This window comes from Carlito syrichta, unplaced genomic scaffold (assembly GCF_000164805.1).
Source record: "Carlito syrichta isolate Samal-C Ts95f unplaced genomic scaffold, Tarsius_syrichta-2.0.1 Scaffold268229, whole genome shotgun sequence".
Classification (NCBI taxonomy): Eukaryota; Metazoa; Chordata; class Mammalia; order Primates; family Tarsiidae; genus Carlito; species Carlito syrichta.
Genome location: NW_007212325.1, coordinates 182,181 through 201,937, shown reverse-complemented (window position 1 = coordinate 201,937; position 19,757 = coordinate 182,181). Strand labels below are relative to the sequence as shown.

The 19,757-nt window shown below is 43.0% G+C and overlaps 1 protein-coding gene across 3 annotated transcripts in view; it reads right to left on the bottom strand.

The window, feature by feature from the left end:
• The window catches only part of ARID1B (AT-rich interaction domain 1B), a 257,068-nt gene that overhangs the window by 58,658 nt on the left and 178,653 nt on the right, over nt 1-19,757 (bottom strand). For all 3 annotated transcript variants that reach the window (XM_021709630.1, XM_021709628.1, XM_021709629.1), the window contains exons 4-5: nt 14,572-14,751; nt 365-692 (exon numbers count right to left, since the gene is read on the bottom strand). In XM_021709630.1, coding sequence (XP_021565305.1) covers nt 365-692; nt 14,572-14,751 — 508 coding nt within the window. The remainder of the gene's footprint in view (nt 1-364; nt 693-14,571; nt 14,752-19,757) is intronic.

The following is a 19,757-nucleotide window of genomic DNA, read 5'->3' as shown; positions in this document are numbered from 1 at the left end:
TTAAGCTTTAGCATTTTCTGTTTAAAACTCATTGTTTCAAAATGGAACCGCACAGACACTTCCTGTGCAAGCGGATCTGGCTGGCTGGTTGCAATGACTGTTCACAGACATTTCAAATCACCTCCCACAGCTGATGTGCCCACCGCTCAGATTCCTTCCTCGATGGATCACAAAACATGGTCCGTCACTTACTTTTCTGACCTGTACGTTACAGAATATATTTAACACAAAAAGAAATGGCCAAGCAAAGTGACATTCAACTGCTCTGTGTCACCTCGGGGAGCGATGCAGCTACGTGCTCAGTCACGTGGTCACACGTAAACACACAGAATACCTGCCCGGGGCATCTTCCTGGATGGCGTACCTGCTTTGTGCTGAGTTTGCAGCAGCCTGCATCACTGCTGCAGCTGCCTCCTGTGCCTTACGGTTCACAGTTGGCATTGGCGGCCCCATTCCTGGCCCTGCCTGCTGAGACATGCCAGGAGAACTGGGGGTCATGCTGCTCATATTTCCAGGAAATGGTCTGTTCTGCATCCCAGCTGATGGCATTCGTCCCAGGGGCATAGCACCACATGGCTGGCTTGGCCCTTGTCCATGCATCTGGTTGTTGGCATTGATACCCATACCGGGCCCTGGGCCGCTGTAGCTTGCACTGGGCACCCCACTATACGTTGGGGGTCTGGAGTAGTTACCTAAACAAAAAGCAAACACAAATTAAAGCCTTTTATTTAATCTTCAAACGTGTGACAACATTCACTGGAAATACTTTTCGTCCAACAATGTGATCACCATAGAGTATTAGGCATGATCCTTACTCGCCCTTCCTGCCGGTGCTAAAGAGGTTGCAGGCCCCAGAATGCGCTCCCTCGGCATGTTCTCAAGGCCCCTGAGAGTGACCCAGAGACAAAGAGCCCCCCCATGACCACAGCAAGACTGAAGACAAACTCAGGCAAATCATTAACAAAATCCTGTTAATAGGCAAGGGACACTGAGTGTTGCTTCAACACCTCACACTTTTGTATTTTAACCAACATGGTGAGGACCACTCTGAGACTGCACCACTCCACCCTGCTATATTCGACAGTTACGACAAAGGGCTCAAAAAGACAGCTTGTAAGAAAAAACGCACAGATGGTCAAAATTATCCTTCAAAGTCCCACAGGAAGGTGTCATGTGGGAAACCTGACATTAGTCCCACACAGTTTTCTTCCAATGTTGGGAACAATTTTTTTTTTTTTGCTTGAGCACCAGATAAAGTGGCTGGTTTGTGCTTGCTGCCACTTCTTATAAGTTCCCAGCACTGGATGACATGAAATGGCATGAGGGGAGGCAGACAGGGCTGGAGACAGGTGAAGAGCCCCACCTGCACCTATCGCATAGAGGGCATGGCACCCAGGATGGCACCGGCTGTCTCCATAGTTTTCTTTCCCTTCCTCCCACATCTTTTATTTTGATTGCATGTACATAAACTGAATTCAAGTAAATCAAAGGCATAAGTTATACTGCCTCAATACCAGTAACTGCAGATGCTAACTGTTGAACCATAGTGTGTGCCAGATACCTGGTTAGGTCCTTTGCACCAAGGAGCTCACTGGTTTATCCCATTAACCACATGAACTCCACCAGGACTCCATTCACAAATGAGAAAAATCAAGAGCTAGTAGATTAGGAATGATGTCCACTCTGGGAACCCATGTATTTAGCCAATAAAACATGCTGCCTCCCTATACATGATCGCTGAAATTAAATAAGTGTAAAAGGCAAGTGTTTGTAGACTATGGACTCGTGTTTCTCAATCAGTCCTTACCTCTTTCTAGAAGACTCTCCCCACCCATGTAACATAACTATATACTTATTATACCCCAGAAACGGTTTCAGCACAGGGGATGTAAGGCTTTTTTTGTTTTGTTTTTTTTGAGTTGAAGTCTCACTCTGTCGCCCAGACTGGAGTGCAGTAGCTGCTCCCGGCCACCACAGCCTCGACCTGCTGGGCTCCGGCTCAGCCTTCCTTCCGCCTCAGCCTTCCTGGTAGCTGGAACTACAGGCGTGCACTACCACGCCCGGCTAATTTTTTGATTTATTTTAGAGATGAGGTCTTGCCAAGCTGCCCAGGCGGGTCTCAAACCCGCGGGCTCAGGCAATTCACTCGCCTTGGTCTCCCAAAGTGCAGGATTACAGGCTGAGCCACTGACCCCGACTAAAGTTTAATACAACTTGATTCCTACACGGAAGAAGCTCACAGCCACCCACGTGAGCATGTGTGCATGTGTGTGTATATGCAGAAGAACAGCAGGGGGTAAAAACAAGAAAAACACAAAAGCAGCACACACAAAAAGTCATGCAATGTGAAAAGTGCAAGAAAGAGGAGAATGAGTCTGTGGGGACTGGGAGTTTAGTGGAGACTCCTCCGAATTAGCCGTTCTGGACCTGAGAGCTCAGTGGCCACGTGGGCTGCCTCAGAACCTTAGGGAACCTGCTTTCATCCTTCCTCATTCCAGTCTCTTCTCTGTAAAACAAAGATAATCCTCTCGAATGTTGTCCACGTGAAGAGTGTTTCTAGGATTAAGCGATGTAATGTATGTAAAGTGTCTCAATCACGGGGACATGGGAGGGGCTTCCTCGTTGTTCAGGAGTTCAGGCAGAAGAGCAGAAAGGACATGTAGGGAAGAAAGGCTAGGTCCTGCAGGGCCCTGTGGAGGCTTCTAAGCTGGGGGTTATCCTGTAGATGAGGAGGAGCTTCTCCAGGATTTCTAGTAGAAATAGGATTGGATTAATAACTACGATAAAAGCAAATACTCCTTACTATGTGCTGAGCTCAGTTCCACATTCTTTGTATTATCTCACTTAATCCACACATCAAGCCTGAGAGGTACATATGATACAATCTTTACTCTGGAGACAAGGGGCCTGAGGCACTGGGGTATGAGGTAACACACACAGGCCAAAGGGCTAGGGATGGCGGGAGCCTAGGTGTAAACCCAGGCAGCTCCATGTGCACCTGAATCCACGCATGTCACACTCTACTATGTGGCCTCTCAACTACTTAAGAAAAAGCATACTCATGGAGCAATATTATAACTGTAAAAACAGGTTTTCTCAGATTCACACATATAAAGCTCTATCACCCACAAATCTGCAGGAAATTAAAACCGACTTTCTGACATGTACTAAGAGCTTGTTCTCTGCTACGTGCATGTCAGGCATCTTCTCTTGCCATTGTCTGAGGGTCTGTATTACTAATTACAGGTGATGCGCAGGTCATGTGCATGAAGACATGAATAGGACACGTTTTCTGTCAAAGGTCAGACAATAAATATTTTAAGTTTTGTAGGCTGAATAGTCTCGACCACAATTACTCACTTATAGCCATTGTAGCCCCAGATGCCTACTTAGATGGGAGTCGTAGTGTTCCAACAGAACTTTCTCGGTGGCTAGAGTGGGCCACAATTTGGGAGCACAGAGACTAATCTTGGGACAAGCATTGCTACTGTAGCAAAAGAAAGCAAGAACTGTTAAAGTCAGTAGCTTCCTTAACCCTGACACCATCTGGAAGTCTGAAACTAGGCTTAAGAGGATAATCAGAGTGAGGCAGTGGCAGAATCTGAGAAAGACACAGGGGAGAGAGGACAGGAACAGGTGAGGTGCAGCACGGACACCTCTGCATGCCCGTCGACCTTCAGGGCCAGCTCCCTGAATTCCCATAGTCCCCTCAGGAGACGCCCTCACTGCCTTTGCATAGTTGGGGTTTGCAGAAATCATCAAACTTACATTGTTTTCAAGTGAAAGGCTAAAAAAAAAGAAAAAAAGAAAAAAGTTGAAACTATTCGTCAGTTTCAAAATTCTCCACAAAACATTCTGAAGTTGCTTCTGAATCGCTCATCCCTTGGGACACTCGTAAGCTACCCTGTCTGTTTTCCCGTCATGCATTTGCAGCGCAAAAGGCACCTTCGACACATGCTGGGGGTGGGAGCAGGGGCCTGGCTTGTTGCATGTTCACCCAAACCCAGGGCCTCATGACTCTTTGAGAAAAACTAACTACTCCTCCTCCCTGACCTCACATCCCCTCACTGTCAGATTATCTGATAAGGTCAGTGAAACACAGTGCTCCTTTTTGGTTCTTGCTGTTATTAAAAATAAATATACTAATTCATAGTTTGCAGGCACGAGTCATTAATTCTCATATTCATGCTAGTACTCTGGGGCTAGCTGCCACCCCAACACTGGATAAGTGACTCATTTGGTAAGAATCTTTTTCAGTGAAAACATATGTGCCCTTTGCTTTCGAAGGAAATGAAATAACACTTTAATTTTGTTTTAGAAAATAAGCATTTAGACATAATTATTCTGAACCATGCCCATAATGTGGTTTTAGTAGATGAAGAAGGTTCCTGATTTTGTAGAACTCTGTTTAAAGTTGGAATGGAGGAAGGCTAGTACTCCCACTTCTGGGGACTGACTGGCAGTCAAGGGCTATATTTTAATGAACACAAAGGAAAGAAATGACTGAGATGTTTAGTTACCCTGTACCCTACTTCCACCTCTCCACTCGTGGTGGCTGGAAGAGCTGTGTTTCAACAGCTTTGCCCAATTCAGCAGCTGGTCTTCATCTTCAAGCAGGAAGCAGTCTGTGATCGGGTGGAGCCCTGCATCAGAGCACAGCCATGCACGCCCAGACATGCATGCATGCACTGTGCTCAGAAAGGCGCTTGGTGCTGGGGTCTCAATCTATTTTTCTCCAGTTGGTTGGGCTGATTCCACGAATTGGCACTCAAAAGCACATGTCAAGGGAATACGTTCTAATGACAGAGCCTCTATCTGGTAGAAGTACAAAGTCTTCCTTTCCATGAAACTTTAAAGACTTTCCTCATTAAACCCACATGCCTGGTTAAAAATGGTCTCTAAAGGCCTAGGGTGGCTTAAGAGGCCACAATGGGTAAAGCACAGGTTTCAGAATCTGTGTCTGAACACTGGCTCTGACACTTCCTGGCAGCATGACCTTGGACAAATTATTTAACCCTCTGAGCTGTGGCTCTGTCTTCTGTGAAGTGATGATGATAATGGGGACTAGGTTGAAAGTGACTAGTCTGGTGCCAGGCACACAGCTGCCTAACAAATGACAGGGGCCGATCGTCATCGTCAACAGTCACAACAACACCATTAGCATGAGCTCCCCCCTCTTAAAAATGACGTGGATGGGGCAAAAAATGATTCATGCCCCCCAACCACTCGATAGCGTATCTTTCTTCCCAAAATAAACAAAAACCAAATATGTAAGCCAAGCAAAATATGAGAGGAAAAGCCAGGAATGAGAAGTGCAATCTTATTTCCATGTTTCTCTAATAGATTAGTAATTTGTTGGCACTGGCTTTGACAGAAAACAGATGGGTCCAGCATTAAGCACAATGCAGGCAGCAGATGCCGGGCCAGCCCACCTCAGCTGGACTGGTCTTGTCGCCAAGTCCGAAAGCCCACAGTTTTCAAGTGGGTTCATCTTGGCACACCAGCTTTGGAAAATCGGTCACCAAATGAATTCAGATTTCTACTCACCAGGAGTTACATTCAAGTCCCAGACAGAGGAAGCAGGAGCTAGACTCTAAGTCACCAGCATTGTTTTAGGGGGATGACAAATAATTCTGTATCTGACTCCAGAATATTTGGATTTGCCAGTCATAATCCACATTCAAGGCTTACTGCTTTTTGTAAACTACTGAATGTTTCCATTCACATATGAAGTTTTGCTTCAATGTCATTCACACAACGATTATTTATGAACAATGACTATAATAATGTAGTTTACATTATTCCCTATATAGGGAAGGATAAAATGGAGGCACACATGTAAACTAGACATTTTACTCTGGGTAGGAAAAAAGAATACTTAGCTATATACTATGATCAACATATTTGTGAATTATCTTCTTTTAATATACATTATCTTGTTTTTTAGTCAGTGTTGTTTACCATTCTTATACCAGTCTGCTATGTAAATATTGTCATGTTCATTGAGATATGATTACATAAACGTAACAAAAATATAAACCCCATAGTCAATAGCATAATCAAGGTATTGAATATTTCTATCACCTCTGTCCCTTCTGTGGCAACCACTGTTCTGATTTCTATTTCTATAGTTTTGCATTTCCACATGTCACATCAAGTCACTCGGTATAGCCTTTTGTGTCTGGCCTCTTTACTTAGCATCATGCTTCTGAAATTCACCCACACTGTTGCATGTACCTGTAGTTTCCCCATCAGTGCTGAATAGTATTCTACTACACAAGTATTAGTTCTAGTTTCTGGCAATTATGACTAAAGCTGCTAAAAATATCTGTGTACAGGTCTTTGTGTGGACGTTTCAGTGAAATTCTAGAAATGAAATTGCTAGGCTTTGTGGTAAGTACATGTTTAACTTTATAAGAAATGATCAAACTGAGGCTGTACTATTTTGTGTACGTTCCCAACAAATATTGTATGAGAGTTCTAACTGCCAGCACTTGACATTGCTAACTTTAGAAAATTTTAGCCATTCTAAAAGGTATATAATATAAATCATTGTAGCTTTAATTTTCATCTCCCTAACGAGTCATGATTTTGAGTATTTTTCAAGCGTTTACTTGATGGTTATCACATACAATTTCTGTGCAAAAAAGTTATATTAAAAAAAATTCTTCCAATTCTATTTTTCTATCATACAATGCTAGGGAAAGCAGGGAAATTGATCAAGTAGCCAAAAGAACTACAAATAAAAGCTAACTCATCCCAATTTGCATTAAGTCCTACTATTTGTGTGAATAAATTGAGATATTTTGTTTTTTGAACTAATAAATTTTTCCCAAGGTCAATCTGCATTTAAGAATTCTTTGTTCGAGACCCGCCTGGGCAGTGAGACCTCATCTCTATAATAAATCAAAATGAGCCGGGCGTGGTAGCGCGCACCTGTAATTCCGGCTACTCGGAAGGCTGAGGCGGAAGGATCGCCGGAGCCCTGCAGGTGAGGCTGTGGTGGCTGGGAGCGGCCACTGCACTCCAGTCTGGGCGACGGAGTGAGACTCCAACTCAAAAACAAACAAACAAACAAACAAACAAATAAACAAACAAAAAGAATTATTTAACAAGGCTGGGCACAGTGGCTCAAGTCTGTAATCCCAGTGCTTTGGGAGGCCGAGGTGAGGTGATTGCCTGAGTCCTTGGGTTCAAGAATAGCCTGGGCAACTTGGCGAGAACTCATCTCTACCATAAATAAAAAAATTAGCCAGGCATGGTAGCATGCTTATAGTTCTGGCTACTTGGAAGGCTAAGGCAGAAGGATCGCTGGAGCCCAGCAGGTCGACGCTGGGGTGGCCGTGAGTGTGCCACTGCACTCTAGCCTGGGCAATGGAGTGAGACTCTAACTAAAGAAAAAAAAAAATTTAACATGTAAAAATTACATAACGTAAAACTACACAAAGCTTGTAAAAGAGGGAGAAAGACTTATTAGCTTACTTTGTAGTGTCACTTCAGTGTTTCACTTTTGGTAGCTTTTTTTCCATTTATGTCACAACAACTAACACCTTTAAAAATTTAATTACAAAATAATGCAAGCTAAATGCAGAAAATATATAAGCACAGAAAAAGACAAAAATTATCCTCTCAAAGATAAGACAGTATGTATTATAAAGTACTCTTAGGCTGGGAAGAGTCAACCTGATTCCCACCAAGCATCAAGGCGGGGCTAGGGAGGAACACCGGTTACTCTGGACTACTGTCTTAGTAAAAGTCATTCATTTAAGAAATAGTTGTTAAGGCCTCTTAGATGCCAGGCTGTGGGTTCAGTAATGAACAAAGACAGAGCTCAGGTTCTGGGGGCAGGAGGCGGGCAGATGAAGAGACCTAGATGACGTCATGTGGTGATGTGCCAGTATGAAGAAAACAGAGCAGTGACAACCCCGCACAGTGGTGATGGTAGAGGAGCTGTGTGCATGTTGCTGCCTCTCTGGGAGTAGAAGTGGACTTTGGAGAAACAACAAGACCCAGGCTACCCTTAGAAGTAGACTCCAAGGATGCCAGGATCTGCTGTCTCGCAGTGAGGAAGAAGAGGGACCCTCTGAGGAGCTGAGTCTCACCACTTGGTTCTGGGCGTGAGGTCTTTGAAAGCCACTTGTTACTATAATGCTCAGTTTCCTCATCTATAAAACGGGTATAATAAAAGATTATCTAACTCATGTGGTTGCTGTGGGGAAAAAAAGTACAACAGTAACTACTGCTAGACAACTGACAATTAACAGAGAGACTCTGCCAAGGAACTGACAAAAGTTGTTCTAATAGCAATAGCTTTTTAATCAGGGAAAAGAAATTATCTGTACATTATCGTATTGCATCATATACCTAGTTTTACTTTCATAATGCACAGATACACAAATTTATTCCTCAAACAGAGGAAAGTATGAGAAGAGTTAAGCACTGCCATTAAAAAATACCCAAAAAGCTATGATCCCAACCCAAAATCAACTTTAGTGTAAAACAGTCTAGTCTCTAAGGTAAGAAATACAGGAGTCTAAGAGTCAGAAGTCACACCATCACATAAGGCGTGGGCTCATCCCCCATGTCCCCGACATGTCCACACAGACTGCAGAGGGACACATGCCTCCTCTCTGCTGACCACAGTCAGAGGAACCCTTCTCTTGGGAGAGGTTCTTTCTGGTTTGTGAAACATGAATAAATAGGCCATTTCCTTGTAAACAAACATTTAAATACATGGCAGAGCCTTGAGTCCCAGGAAAAAGCAACTTGCGTCGAGAAGGCTGCAAGTCCACACCTTGCCTTTCCATAGTGCTGTCCACAAGTGTCACAATCAAAGCCCACTTGATCATAGGATTTACAGCAATGAACTCAGCCATGCAGTGTGGGGAAAGACTGTCCCTCTTGAGTGCTGTTGATTTTAATGATTGAAGTAAAATAATTATCTTAACATTAGTCAGAATTAAAGTTGCTTTTTTTTTTTCATTTTAAGTTGATTTGTACTATTTGAACGATAAATTTTCCTGACTTCTACCCTGAATTCCCAGGTTTTGATAAAAATCATGATTGTCAGTCTAAGAAAAAGTCATGCTTAAATCTTATAACTCGAAGGCTAAATTTGAGCATCAAAAGAGGAATTGATTATATTAACCTATGCTTTGCTATAAAATGATCTAATTTGTTTTCTTTCTAAAATTAGCAAGACAGATTTATAGTATTTTGTTAATAAAGCATAGTAGTATATAGAATAAGGAGTTAATCTTTTTGCTTTGCACTGTTGATTTAACCATAAAGCAAGGTTAAGATAAGAAGAAGCTGAAACCCCATTAAGTATATCATAACCTGTTTCAAGAAAAAAAATAAGTAAATAAAATGAACAAACTGAAGGAAGAGTGGCCAGCATGGAACCTAGACTTTGGAAAGCCAAAGAACAGGATCACAGCCATCTCCAGAACTTTCTGGGCGAAGTCTTAACCAGACAGAATTAATCCATTGGCAGACACATCCCACCTCTGTTGAAGAGCAGATGCATTCAGCTCAATTCAATCATAAGACAGATTTTGGACTCAGAAGAGTAAAGACTAAAGTCGTGGGTCTTGGTGACTCCAGGGGCCTAGAAGGTACTCACAAGTACCCAGAGGGATGATGACTCTTGCCATTTATATACTGCCCTTCTAGAGCTGAAGCTGGTGTAAGAGTATTCATGTGTAATTCAACAGACTATCGTTAAGTTTGCCTTTGCAGAACTTTATGAGACACATTTAATGAATGAAGGGAAAAGGAAGATATTGAGATAGCATTTAATTTGTTTTAGAGAAAAAAACCTTTAAACTCTCCCGAAAAACAGCTTTTATCAAAGTAACTCAGACATACAAGGCTCCTCAGGTTCACCGACTTGGAAGTTCTCTGCTTCCTAAGACACACATGGTAGAAATGAAGGCATGGAGCTGGGCTGTGCATGGTGTGCTGGCCCTGCCCAGATTCCCAAGTGAGCGAGGGTGGGAGGAACCTCAGGCTCTGAATTAGTGTTACTTGCCCAAGGTAATGCAGCTCACTCAGAGCAAACCTAAGGCTTGAGTCCACATTTTTTGCAATGAGTGACAAACTAGCAAAACATTTGTGTTTGGCCAGTGTGACGGACATTTTTCAAGAGAACACAAAAACAAACAAGACAGTCTTTGCCCATAAGAAATAAAAAGGCTGTGGAGACAAAATTGACTGCAGTTCTCTTTTCCCCATACAAATTCATTTATTAATAATTAGCATGAGCCGGGCTTGGTGGCTCAGCCTGTAATCCAGCACCTTGGGAGGCTGAGGTGAGTGGATTGCCTGAGCCCAAGGGTTCAAGACCCGCCTGGGCAATTTGATGAGACCTCATCTCTACAATAAATCAAAAAATTAGCCGGGCGTGGTAGCGTGCGCCTGTAGTTCCAGCTACTTGCAAGGCTGAGGTGGAAGGATTGCCGGAGCCCAATAGGTCGAGGCTGCGGTGGCCGGGAGCGGCCACTGCACTCCAGTCTGGGTGACAGAGTGAGACTCTGACTCCAAAAAAAAAAAAAAAAAATTAGCATGCTAATTATATAATCCTTTCTATTTATTAAAGCAAGTTCCTATAGCTCTCGCTCCTTGCAAATACTTTGCAAGGGTACTTATTATATGCGCTTGCTTGAAGGTAGAAAAGTACTATTTCATAGAATGTACTGTAATTAAACACGCTTACACATTTTGATGGGCTTCATTCCATCTGTTTTTTTTTAATAATTCAGGTTTTATAGTATTAACATATATTTCTAACATTTCCTCCTGTCTACTTCTTAGAAATTTTTTTCTTAATCTTTTTAGTTTTTAACATATTTCTATGCCTGTATTCCTAAAATGTTTCTTGCTTCTTGAAGACAAGTAGTTTGTCTTTTTGTTTATTTCCCCTAGTGGCTCACTGAATGAATCAACTTGTAAGAAGGAAGTAGTCTAACGTGGGAGTGGCGCTGCTAGGAACTGTGTGAGTGGCCTTGGAAGTCAGTCTCCCATGGCTGGACTCCTAGCTTTGCTTACCAGCACTGGAGTGAGGGCAGATGACAACTTCTCAAGGCTTTGGTTTCCTGACTTGCAAAATGGAGACAGTCCCCCAGGGCTTCCCACTAATTAAGAGAAGGGGCAGCTCAACCTAGACTTGAATCGTGGCTTGACCATTTTAGTCTGTGCATTCTGGCCAGACTGTTCACCTATTCTGTACCTTAGTTTCTTTCTCTGTAGAGTTGAGTTATAACAGCACTTATCATATAGCATGTTGAGAGTATTAAACGAGTTACTATATGAAAAACAATTAAATCAGGATCCCGGACATAGTAGCATGTTTAAACTATGCTGCTTGTTAATACTAACAACAATTTTGGAGAGGCTGCTGATAATAAAATGGTTAGCAAAAAGATGTTGCAAAATATTTTCCTGAGACTCCTCAAGAAAAGCAAAACCAGAAGCAAGTAATCTAGAGATGAACAGAAACAGAAAAAGGAGACCAACAACCTCTTGGGCGACTGCATGAGAGAGAGAGTCCATTCCAGAGGCATTAAAACTTCAAGCTGCAAGCTGAATAGTTCACTAATAATCTGAGTAGTTAATTAAGAGGAGAAAGGAAAAACCCTTCAACTGGGTCCCTCTCTAAAAGCACAACAAAAAGCAATGCAAATGAGCCTGCAATGAACTGAACAACACGTGTTGCCAGTGTGACCTCCTGTAGTTGAGAGCTTGCTGAGGAAAGAGACTGAGGGGCGGAAAGGTGATGACTGTGACTTGGACATCGAGAGTACCAGGACAGACCTCAAACACCCAGCAATGAGAGCTAGTGCAGGACCTGGGAGGGGATATGCCTTGGAATGGAGTGTGAGGGTGATGTCACTTGGGAGAGGAGAAAGGGTCCAGGGTCCCAGGAGGAAGATGCTCCCATCTTTCAGGCAGAAGAGAGTTCAGAGCGTGGATAGCAGCATCCTTATTTCAACTTGTTTCCACTATCAGCCTACATACAGTGTGTATGCCTTAAAAACCCAGAACAAAAAACCTTGACTGCATAAGCCACCTGAGATGCAGGGATCCAGTGGGCTGCCTTCACAGAAAAGGCCTTGGAGTTGAAGCAAACTTTTGGCTCATAAATATTAGAATTGGAAGGAACTTCTCAGGTAATATAATCCAATTTTCTCATTTCCAGAGGAAAAGTAATTCACAGAGAGAGTAAGCAATTTCCCAAGGACACCGAGCAGATTGGTTGAGAACTTTTCCAGGCTCAGCACTCCTAAATTAAGAGACTTCATATTCAATGATTCCAAGAAACAGGCGTTTGTTCAAAAAAGAAATCCATTCTATATAAATTACCTTCCCGCTATTAATTCCTTTGGCATAAGCTCTTCCTTAGTTGCTCATAAGAGATGTATCAGATAGTCCAAGGCTCAGACTTCACTTGTTATGAGTAGAAAAATAAGTTTTAGCCGGGCTCGGTGGCTCAGCCTGTAATCCTGCGCCTTTGGGAGGCTGAGGTGAGTAGATTGCCTGAGCCCACGGGTTCGAGACCCGCCTGGGCAGGTGACACCTCATCTCTACAATAAATCAAAAAATCAGATGGGCATGGTGGCGCATGCCTGTGATTCCAGCTACTCGGAAGGCTGAGGCGGAAGGATCGCCAGAGCCCAGCAAGTCGAGGCTGTGGTGGCCGGGAGCAGCGGCCACTGCACTCCAGTCTAGGCAACAGAGTGAGACTCCAACTCAAAAAAAAAAGAAAAAAAGAAAAAGAAGTTTCAAGACTGAATTATCTAAGAACATAGAGACTGATTTTGAAGATGACACGAAGTCCTTATGGTTTAAGGGTCAAGTCCTAGGCCTTCAGCCGCCTCCAATTCTGAGAACAGGGCTCCCACCTTGCCTCCAATTACATTCTGAGCAGAAGCCCATATTTTCTGTGCTGACCTTAACTTACAACCTGCTTTTCCAACTGCCACTAATGCTTTCTTCTTTCCATGACAGCCAAAGAAACCTGGCTTTGAAGACACCTACTACGCCCAGTGAGGGTGGTGGGTAACTCACAATCCTGTCTCAGCTCAGCAACAAACTGCTGCTACAGGTCGCAACTACCTGGGGCTGACAGGGAACAAGCAGGCGATTACTGTCAACCGGGACTTAAATTCCAGAAGCTTACTGGAATTAATAACAAGGAAAACTGTTTATGACGTGGTATAAAGAAAACCAAGCAGAACACACGATCTCTACACACTCTGATTATATGCACAATGAGGGATTATAGAAAAAGTTTTCTTTTGGGTATTCTAATATAGGCTTCTTTAATGACAGAAATAGCTAGAATGTAAATTAACAAAGCAATGTAAGGCAAAGAAACAATGCTGCACTGGTAGCACTGAAAATGCTTAAAATCTGTAGAAAAAATCTTTAAACATGATACAATACACTGATAACTGCTCTTCCAAACTGTAAAGTACTAATAAATCAGTAAGACCAGACTTTCTGAGAAACACCAGGTGAAAGCTGAGAAGGTGCCTGGGCCTGCCCCTGTGTTTGCCTGGCCTTGCAGACAGGTTTGCTAAACAGATGCGAACACCTCTAGAAAGCACTCAGGCATGACCACAGGGAGGCCGGGCTTTGTTGTGGAGGAGTAAACGTTTACTACAGTTTCCTAGTGGGTACACTTCATCTTCACTTGGAATATTCTTGTTATTTTCAGAAGTGAGGAAAGTCTGGGAATTGTGCCAGATTATTTCATTCTTTCTAAATTATCTATTAATGTCTAATTTAGATAAACAAAACATTAAAAAGGTGCTAAACTTAAATGTCTTATTGGTAAAAATGACTTAGAAAAAAACACGCGTTAGGTTAAAAGCCTTGATAAAAGGATTCTGTGTATTTAACAAAACCTTCATCAACTTCCAGGAAGGTGGAATGTAAATAGTGCATTTGGGACATGGTTTCACTCATTTTGAAACCCTTCCCTGATCTTCCTTTTTGAAGACATGCATATATCCATTTCAGGCTGTGTTCTGTCTCTTGAGTAAGACTGGTGACAAATGGGAAAATGAAAATGGCTGTTGTCTTGGTGTAGCACCATGGAGATACTCTGGAGAGATGGACAGGGCGTCCACCTTCTGAGCCATAAGCGCATGCGCGAGGGTGATTATTGGGAGGGAGGGACAAAATCAGAAGACAATACTACAAAGCCCAAGTTTCAGATCACAGACTTTCCAAGGCTGTAGCTGGTGCCTGTGTCTTTTTCGCAACAGGCATTTAGAACTACATCACAGAGATAGGGCTGTGCTACTTTATTAATAACATGTGTCTGAAGAGCACTTACCACAGTGTCTGGTGCATAAATGCTTAATGAATAGTGGCTATAATTATCCTTCCCATCATTATGGGCAACTAAAGGACTGTGTGCTTGCATTAACCTCACAAATCTGTCAGGTAGCAAATAATACAATCTTACAATGTGTTTACAATATTAAAATCTTGAAGGACTAGCATATTAACAAAACTTCTACAACTCACTGCAGAGCATTTTGGAGAGGCTTTTTTTTTTACCTTGTGGTCCATACTGGCTCATCTGTGGACCGTAAGTCCCACTTGAGTTACTCTGCTGAAAGCTACTGATTCCAGGATGCATCTGGCCCCCAGGAGAAGGATGAGGCGACATGGATGGTCCTGTCTGCTGAGGTCCATACTGAGACATCTGAGGATTTCTTTGTGTGCCTGCCATAAAACCTAAGTGGGAAATAAATGGAAACATATAAATGCAGGTGTTTCATAATCTCTGCATACAAAAATGGACATGGAATTGTGTGGAAGGGGAGAAGGTTGATGGTACTGTGAGATCCTCTAAAGAAACATCTGCGGACATCTCAGTCCAGTCTCGAGGGTCTAAAGGTTACCAGGAGCAGACCCTAGTCCTCACTCTGACTTCTCATGAGAGTTCCTAGGAACCCAGAGGATTGTGGACTTGAGCCAGGGAAAGGGAGGAAGAGGAGAACGACCAGCTGCTAAGTCTCTCTTATAGACGAAGTCCCTACCAAAGGCAACTTTGTGAGCTGGGAGCCCGTCTGCAAATCCTCCTTCTCATTGGCCAGCCCCACTGGGCATGCCCAGCACAGAGCCTCTATGCACTTCTAATCCTGGGATGTGGGCCTGTGGTCACTCAAAGATCCAGCTTGCCAGCCTAAGGCAGCACAGTGCTTCCTGCACAGAGGGGCTGTTCTCCCCTTGGGTCTCCTAGAGGGACTCCTGAACAGCCTGTGGACCTGTTCCTGCTTAAGGCATACACACTATGAACCACAGGAGGTTTTCAGTGTCACCTGCTGTTCCAAGATAGAACTTTTCCCTTCCTCCCTCAAACCTGTTCTGCCTGGGCTCTTCTCCACCTCTGGAATGGCACCAGCACTCCCACAGTGCTTAGAGACATGGCTGGCCACCTGCAGGCCTACCCTTTCCTTCTCTGTGTGTGGCCGGCCATCAGAGTCCCAGTGCCTCTACTTCTGGCTAGACCCACAGTGGCTTCTCCTCCTCATCTCCACTTCCATCTGCAGATATCTCAGTTCAGTGTGCAGGGCCTGAAGTCAGTCCCACCTGCTGTCTTCTCCTGCCCCAGCCTGCAGGGTCTAACCCATCTCTCAGTACTCCTGGCCCCCCAACTTGTGTTTTACTCTCTTTGGTTCATTTTCTATAGAGCTGCCAAAATTATCTTTCAGGAATAAGAAAAGAAAATCAGAGCACACCTCGCCCCTGTTATGTTGACCACCAGGCTTGCTACTGAAGCAGGAGTGGAATGCGAATGTGAGACCTGGCCTAGGAGACACATGTATCCTGGCAGCGTTCTCTCCCTTCAGCCTACTTCCTGTACAGTTTTCCCTCCCTTGGCCACCCTGCAGGTCCTAGAAGACCTAAAGTAACAAAGCTTCCTGCCTTCCCACCCTCGCCTCCAGTCCACGGCACTCAGAGCTGCTAGTCCCACCCCTGACATACGACCTGAAGTCACACCAGCTTGCTGCTTCTCACTCACCTGCCTTCACAACCCTCTTCATAACCTGGACCCATTTTAGTTTCAACCCACTTATCATCTCTCTTCCTCAATAAAACATAAGCTCCTTGAGGGCAACGATCATGTCTGGGTTTACTAGTGCCTGGCAGGGTGTGTGGCACATGGTAGCTATCAAAGTCTACCTTTTTGGGGGATGAACGGGTATTAAATTCTTCATGCACCCAACAGTGCTGAACAACATACAACAGGTGCTCGATAGGTGGATATTTCAAATGGATAAAGGAAATACATTTTTAACTTATGCAGAACTAGCAGAATGAAGGGGCTCACCCCTGTAATCCCAGCACTCTGGGAGGCCAGGGCAGGAGGGCTGCTTGAGCCTAGGAGTTCAAGATCAGCCAGGAAAACATGGCAAGATCTCATTTCTACAAAAAAAAAAAAAAAAAAAATCAGCTGGATGTGGTGGTGCGTACCAGCTACTTGGGAGGTTGAGGCAGAAGGATCACTTGAGCCCAGGCAGGTGATTGAGGCTGTGATGAGCCATGATTTTGCCACTGCACTCCAGCCTGGGTGACAGGGAGATTCAACAACTCAATGAATAAATAAATAAATAAACGAAACAGAACTATAATGCCGAGTACATCCATATACCAGGAGTTCAGGCAAATATAAGTGAGTATGTAGAATGAACTGTGAAATAACTCACTGGGACAAAGAGTACCCCAAATCAAGATATATATCTAAGAACAAACTGATGTTATCAAAGTAGCACACTAACAAAGGGCAGTTTGAAAAACAACTCTCAGGACCTAGGAGTTTGCGCAGGGGAGAGGATGCCCGTGTTACCAGGCAAAGCTCTAGCTGGAGATGGGCAGGGCCTGCTCCAGGGCAGACCTAGAGCAGTAGCTTCCAAAGTCAGTCCGCTGAGGCAGCCAAGGGCAAGGGGATGCCTGGATCTGAGGTCAGCTTCAGAAGGCCAGGGTCTACTGTATTTACCAAGACCACAGTTTACATTTCAGGAAGAAAAAAAGAGATCTCCGAACACTGCTTCTGTCTAAAGAGACAGACATAAGAGTAAGCAGAGCTACTCCTTATGATCCTATTTAATATATTTATAAAGAGAAGCCTTATGAAATTGGGCTCAATTGGCAGCTCCCAGATATAAATCATCATTGAAAACGTTTGCTTTTTCAAATCTGAAAACAAACAGAAATCAGAACACTAAAATTACTAAGAATGATTGCATCTTAAGATTTTACATGAAATATTAATCTAAGCTTTACCGTAAAATTCTCAAGAGTTTCAGATAGAGTCCTGTTTAATAAAAAATGTGTTTCAATTCCATACAGATTGTGTGGGTCTCCTCCCTCCATTCTTTGAAAAAAAATAACTGCTTTCTCTTCAGTAGTTAAGGAAAATGACACAGGTCCTTTAATTAGCGTTAAATTTCACTTCAACCATGAAGGTATTTATGCCCAAGGACTTAGAAGCTCTGATAATGTACTATACCCTTAAGTTATTGTTGCCTCTGGGACACTCCTAATAGGCTTACGGCTTATTCAAATGAGTTCTAATAATTCTTACCTAGACTAGTTATTTCTTCACTTCCGACTATTTACTCAGTCCTTAAAAATACATCTGTCACCTTCTACTTGAACTATCTCAATTATCACTGTCGTTTTGCATGAAATCAAGTTTGTAAAAAGGTTCCACAAGGAGCTGGAATCTTAAAGCTCATTCGAATGTAATGTGTCACAGCATCAAATCCCAGAACTTAGGGTCAAAGTTCTATGGGGGATGGGATCCACCAGCTCACACAGAAATTTATATTGGAAAGTTAATTTTTTTTCCTGTATACTTTTGAAACAGCACCACTTACAGAAGCTTCCTGAAATCTTGTTTTATATTTCTGGTAAGACTCATCCTTTTCCCTGTGTGCCCCAAGACCATGAAAGGAAAAGGTAACATATTTCCCTGATTCCTTTCTAAGTTATCATCATCTAAAGGCAGTTGGTTGGGAATAGAAGGCCTAGATTATGGTCCTGTTTATGTCAAGAGCTCAGAATCTAGATGAGACAGACATGTCAACAAATATATTGCAGTGGGTATTGAATCCAGCTAGCTGTGTGACCTCAGGCAAATCATAATTTCTCTGAGCCTCAGATCTCTCACTTTAAGATGAAGATGCGGTCCCTGAAGGATTAACTGAGATAGTTTGTGAAAGTGTTCTACAATCTGGGAACTGAACATTCATCATATTAGCACAAGGGAGGAATTGGCAGCTGCTAGACACTACCCATGGGTGGGGGCGGGGAGGAATATAACAATACACAGGGTACCCTGGCCCTAAACCAACAGGGGAAGTGAGGGCCAGTTGGAGGTCCAAACTTCACCTGCATGCAGCCTACTTGTATAGCAAATCTTGACTTGTACCCCACATCTCTACAATTTAAAAAAGTGTCCTGCAATCTGAAATGCAACACACAAAAAAGTAAGAAATGATGATGCTAACTTTTTGGTTTATAAACTGCCAAGAATCTATTTTAACTCCTGGATACCCCACATATTCAGATGCAGTTTCCAGCTAGAAAGAACAAGCTAGTTTTTACTGTTACATCTGTTTTTTTCTTACATTTCTGGAATCTACATTACTCCAGTATTTGTGTAACTGTGTATAATTCTAAAGGGATAAAAAGGGTGTACTATGGGCAATAACCCTGCCATCTCTATCTTTAACCTCAGAGTTCCCCTGGCCAAATGGTTTTTCAATGTGTTCTTTCAGAGACACTTTATAAATTTTGGTTCTGTTTTTTCTGTATTTCTTTTATCACAAATAAATCTGAATGTTGCTTAATAACTGTTTTAATTTTCTTTTCTAGAACTGTCTATTTATAGCTCTTGGAGCAAAAGCCATATCCTTAGAAAGAGGGTAACTCCATGACACTTCATGGAGTCGGAGAAACACACCCGGGATCAGACGCAGGCTCAAGGCTGCATCTACCAGCCACTGTGTGGGGCAACAGGCTCCTTTGTATGAGGCAGCAAATGGCCCCACGTCTTACAAGATCATTCTGAAAGTCAAAATAAGAGAAACATATACAAGAGTGCTTTGCTACACTAAAAATCCCCATGAAAATGCGACACAAAGGCTTTACTATTGCCTCTATATAGTGATTCTATGAGCCCTTTATTCATTGTGTGAGTTCCATTCAAAACTAGTAACTCAATCTACAGTAATGCCACACAAATCTACTCCAATTTTACTCCGGCATTCATGGAATTATGGCAAAAATCAGAGCATATTTTTTAAAAAGCAAAAGAGGTGATCCTTGCCCTCGAGAAACCTAAAATTTAGTCACATAGGAAACAAAATCCATCAACAGGGAAAAATGATAAGCTGAAATTACAAAGCAACTTCTAATTTTGTATAAGATAAAATATAGTAACACCTTAGGCAATTGGATATAACTTCTTTTCTTTCTCATTTAGGAATCATGCCTGAGGTGCCAGGTGCTGGGATCTGAACAGCGAGCAAAACAGACACCTGCCCTCACAGAGCTTAACTTCTAGAGGGAGAGACAGACATTCAACAAATAACTCATATAAATATGTGAAGAGGACAATAAAAGAAGAGGGCGGGTGTTATGAGAATACGGTGGGAAGACGTAGCTCAGCCTGGGAGAGAGGAGGGTTTCTTTGAAGAAGTCATATTTAAGCCAAGACCTGCACAACGTGT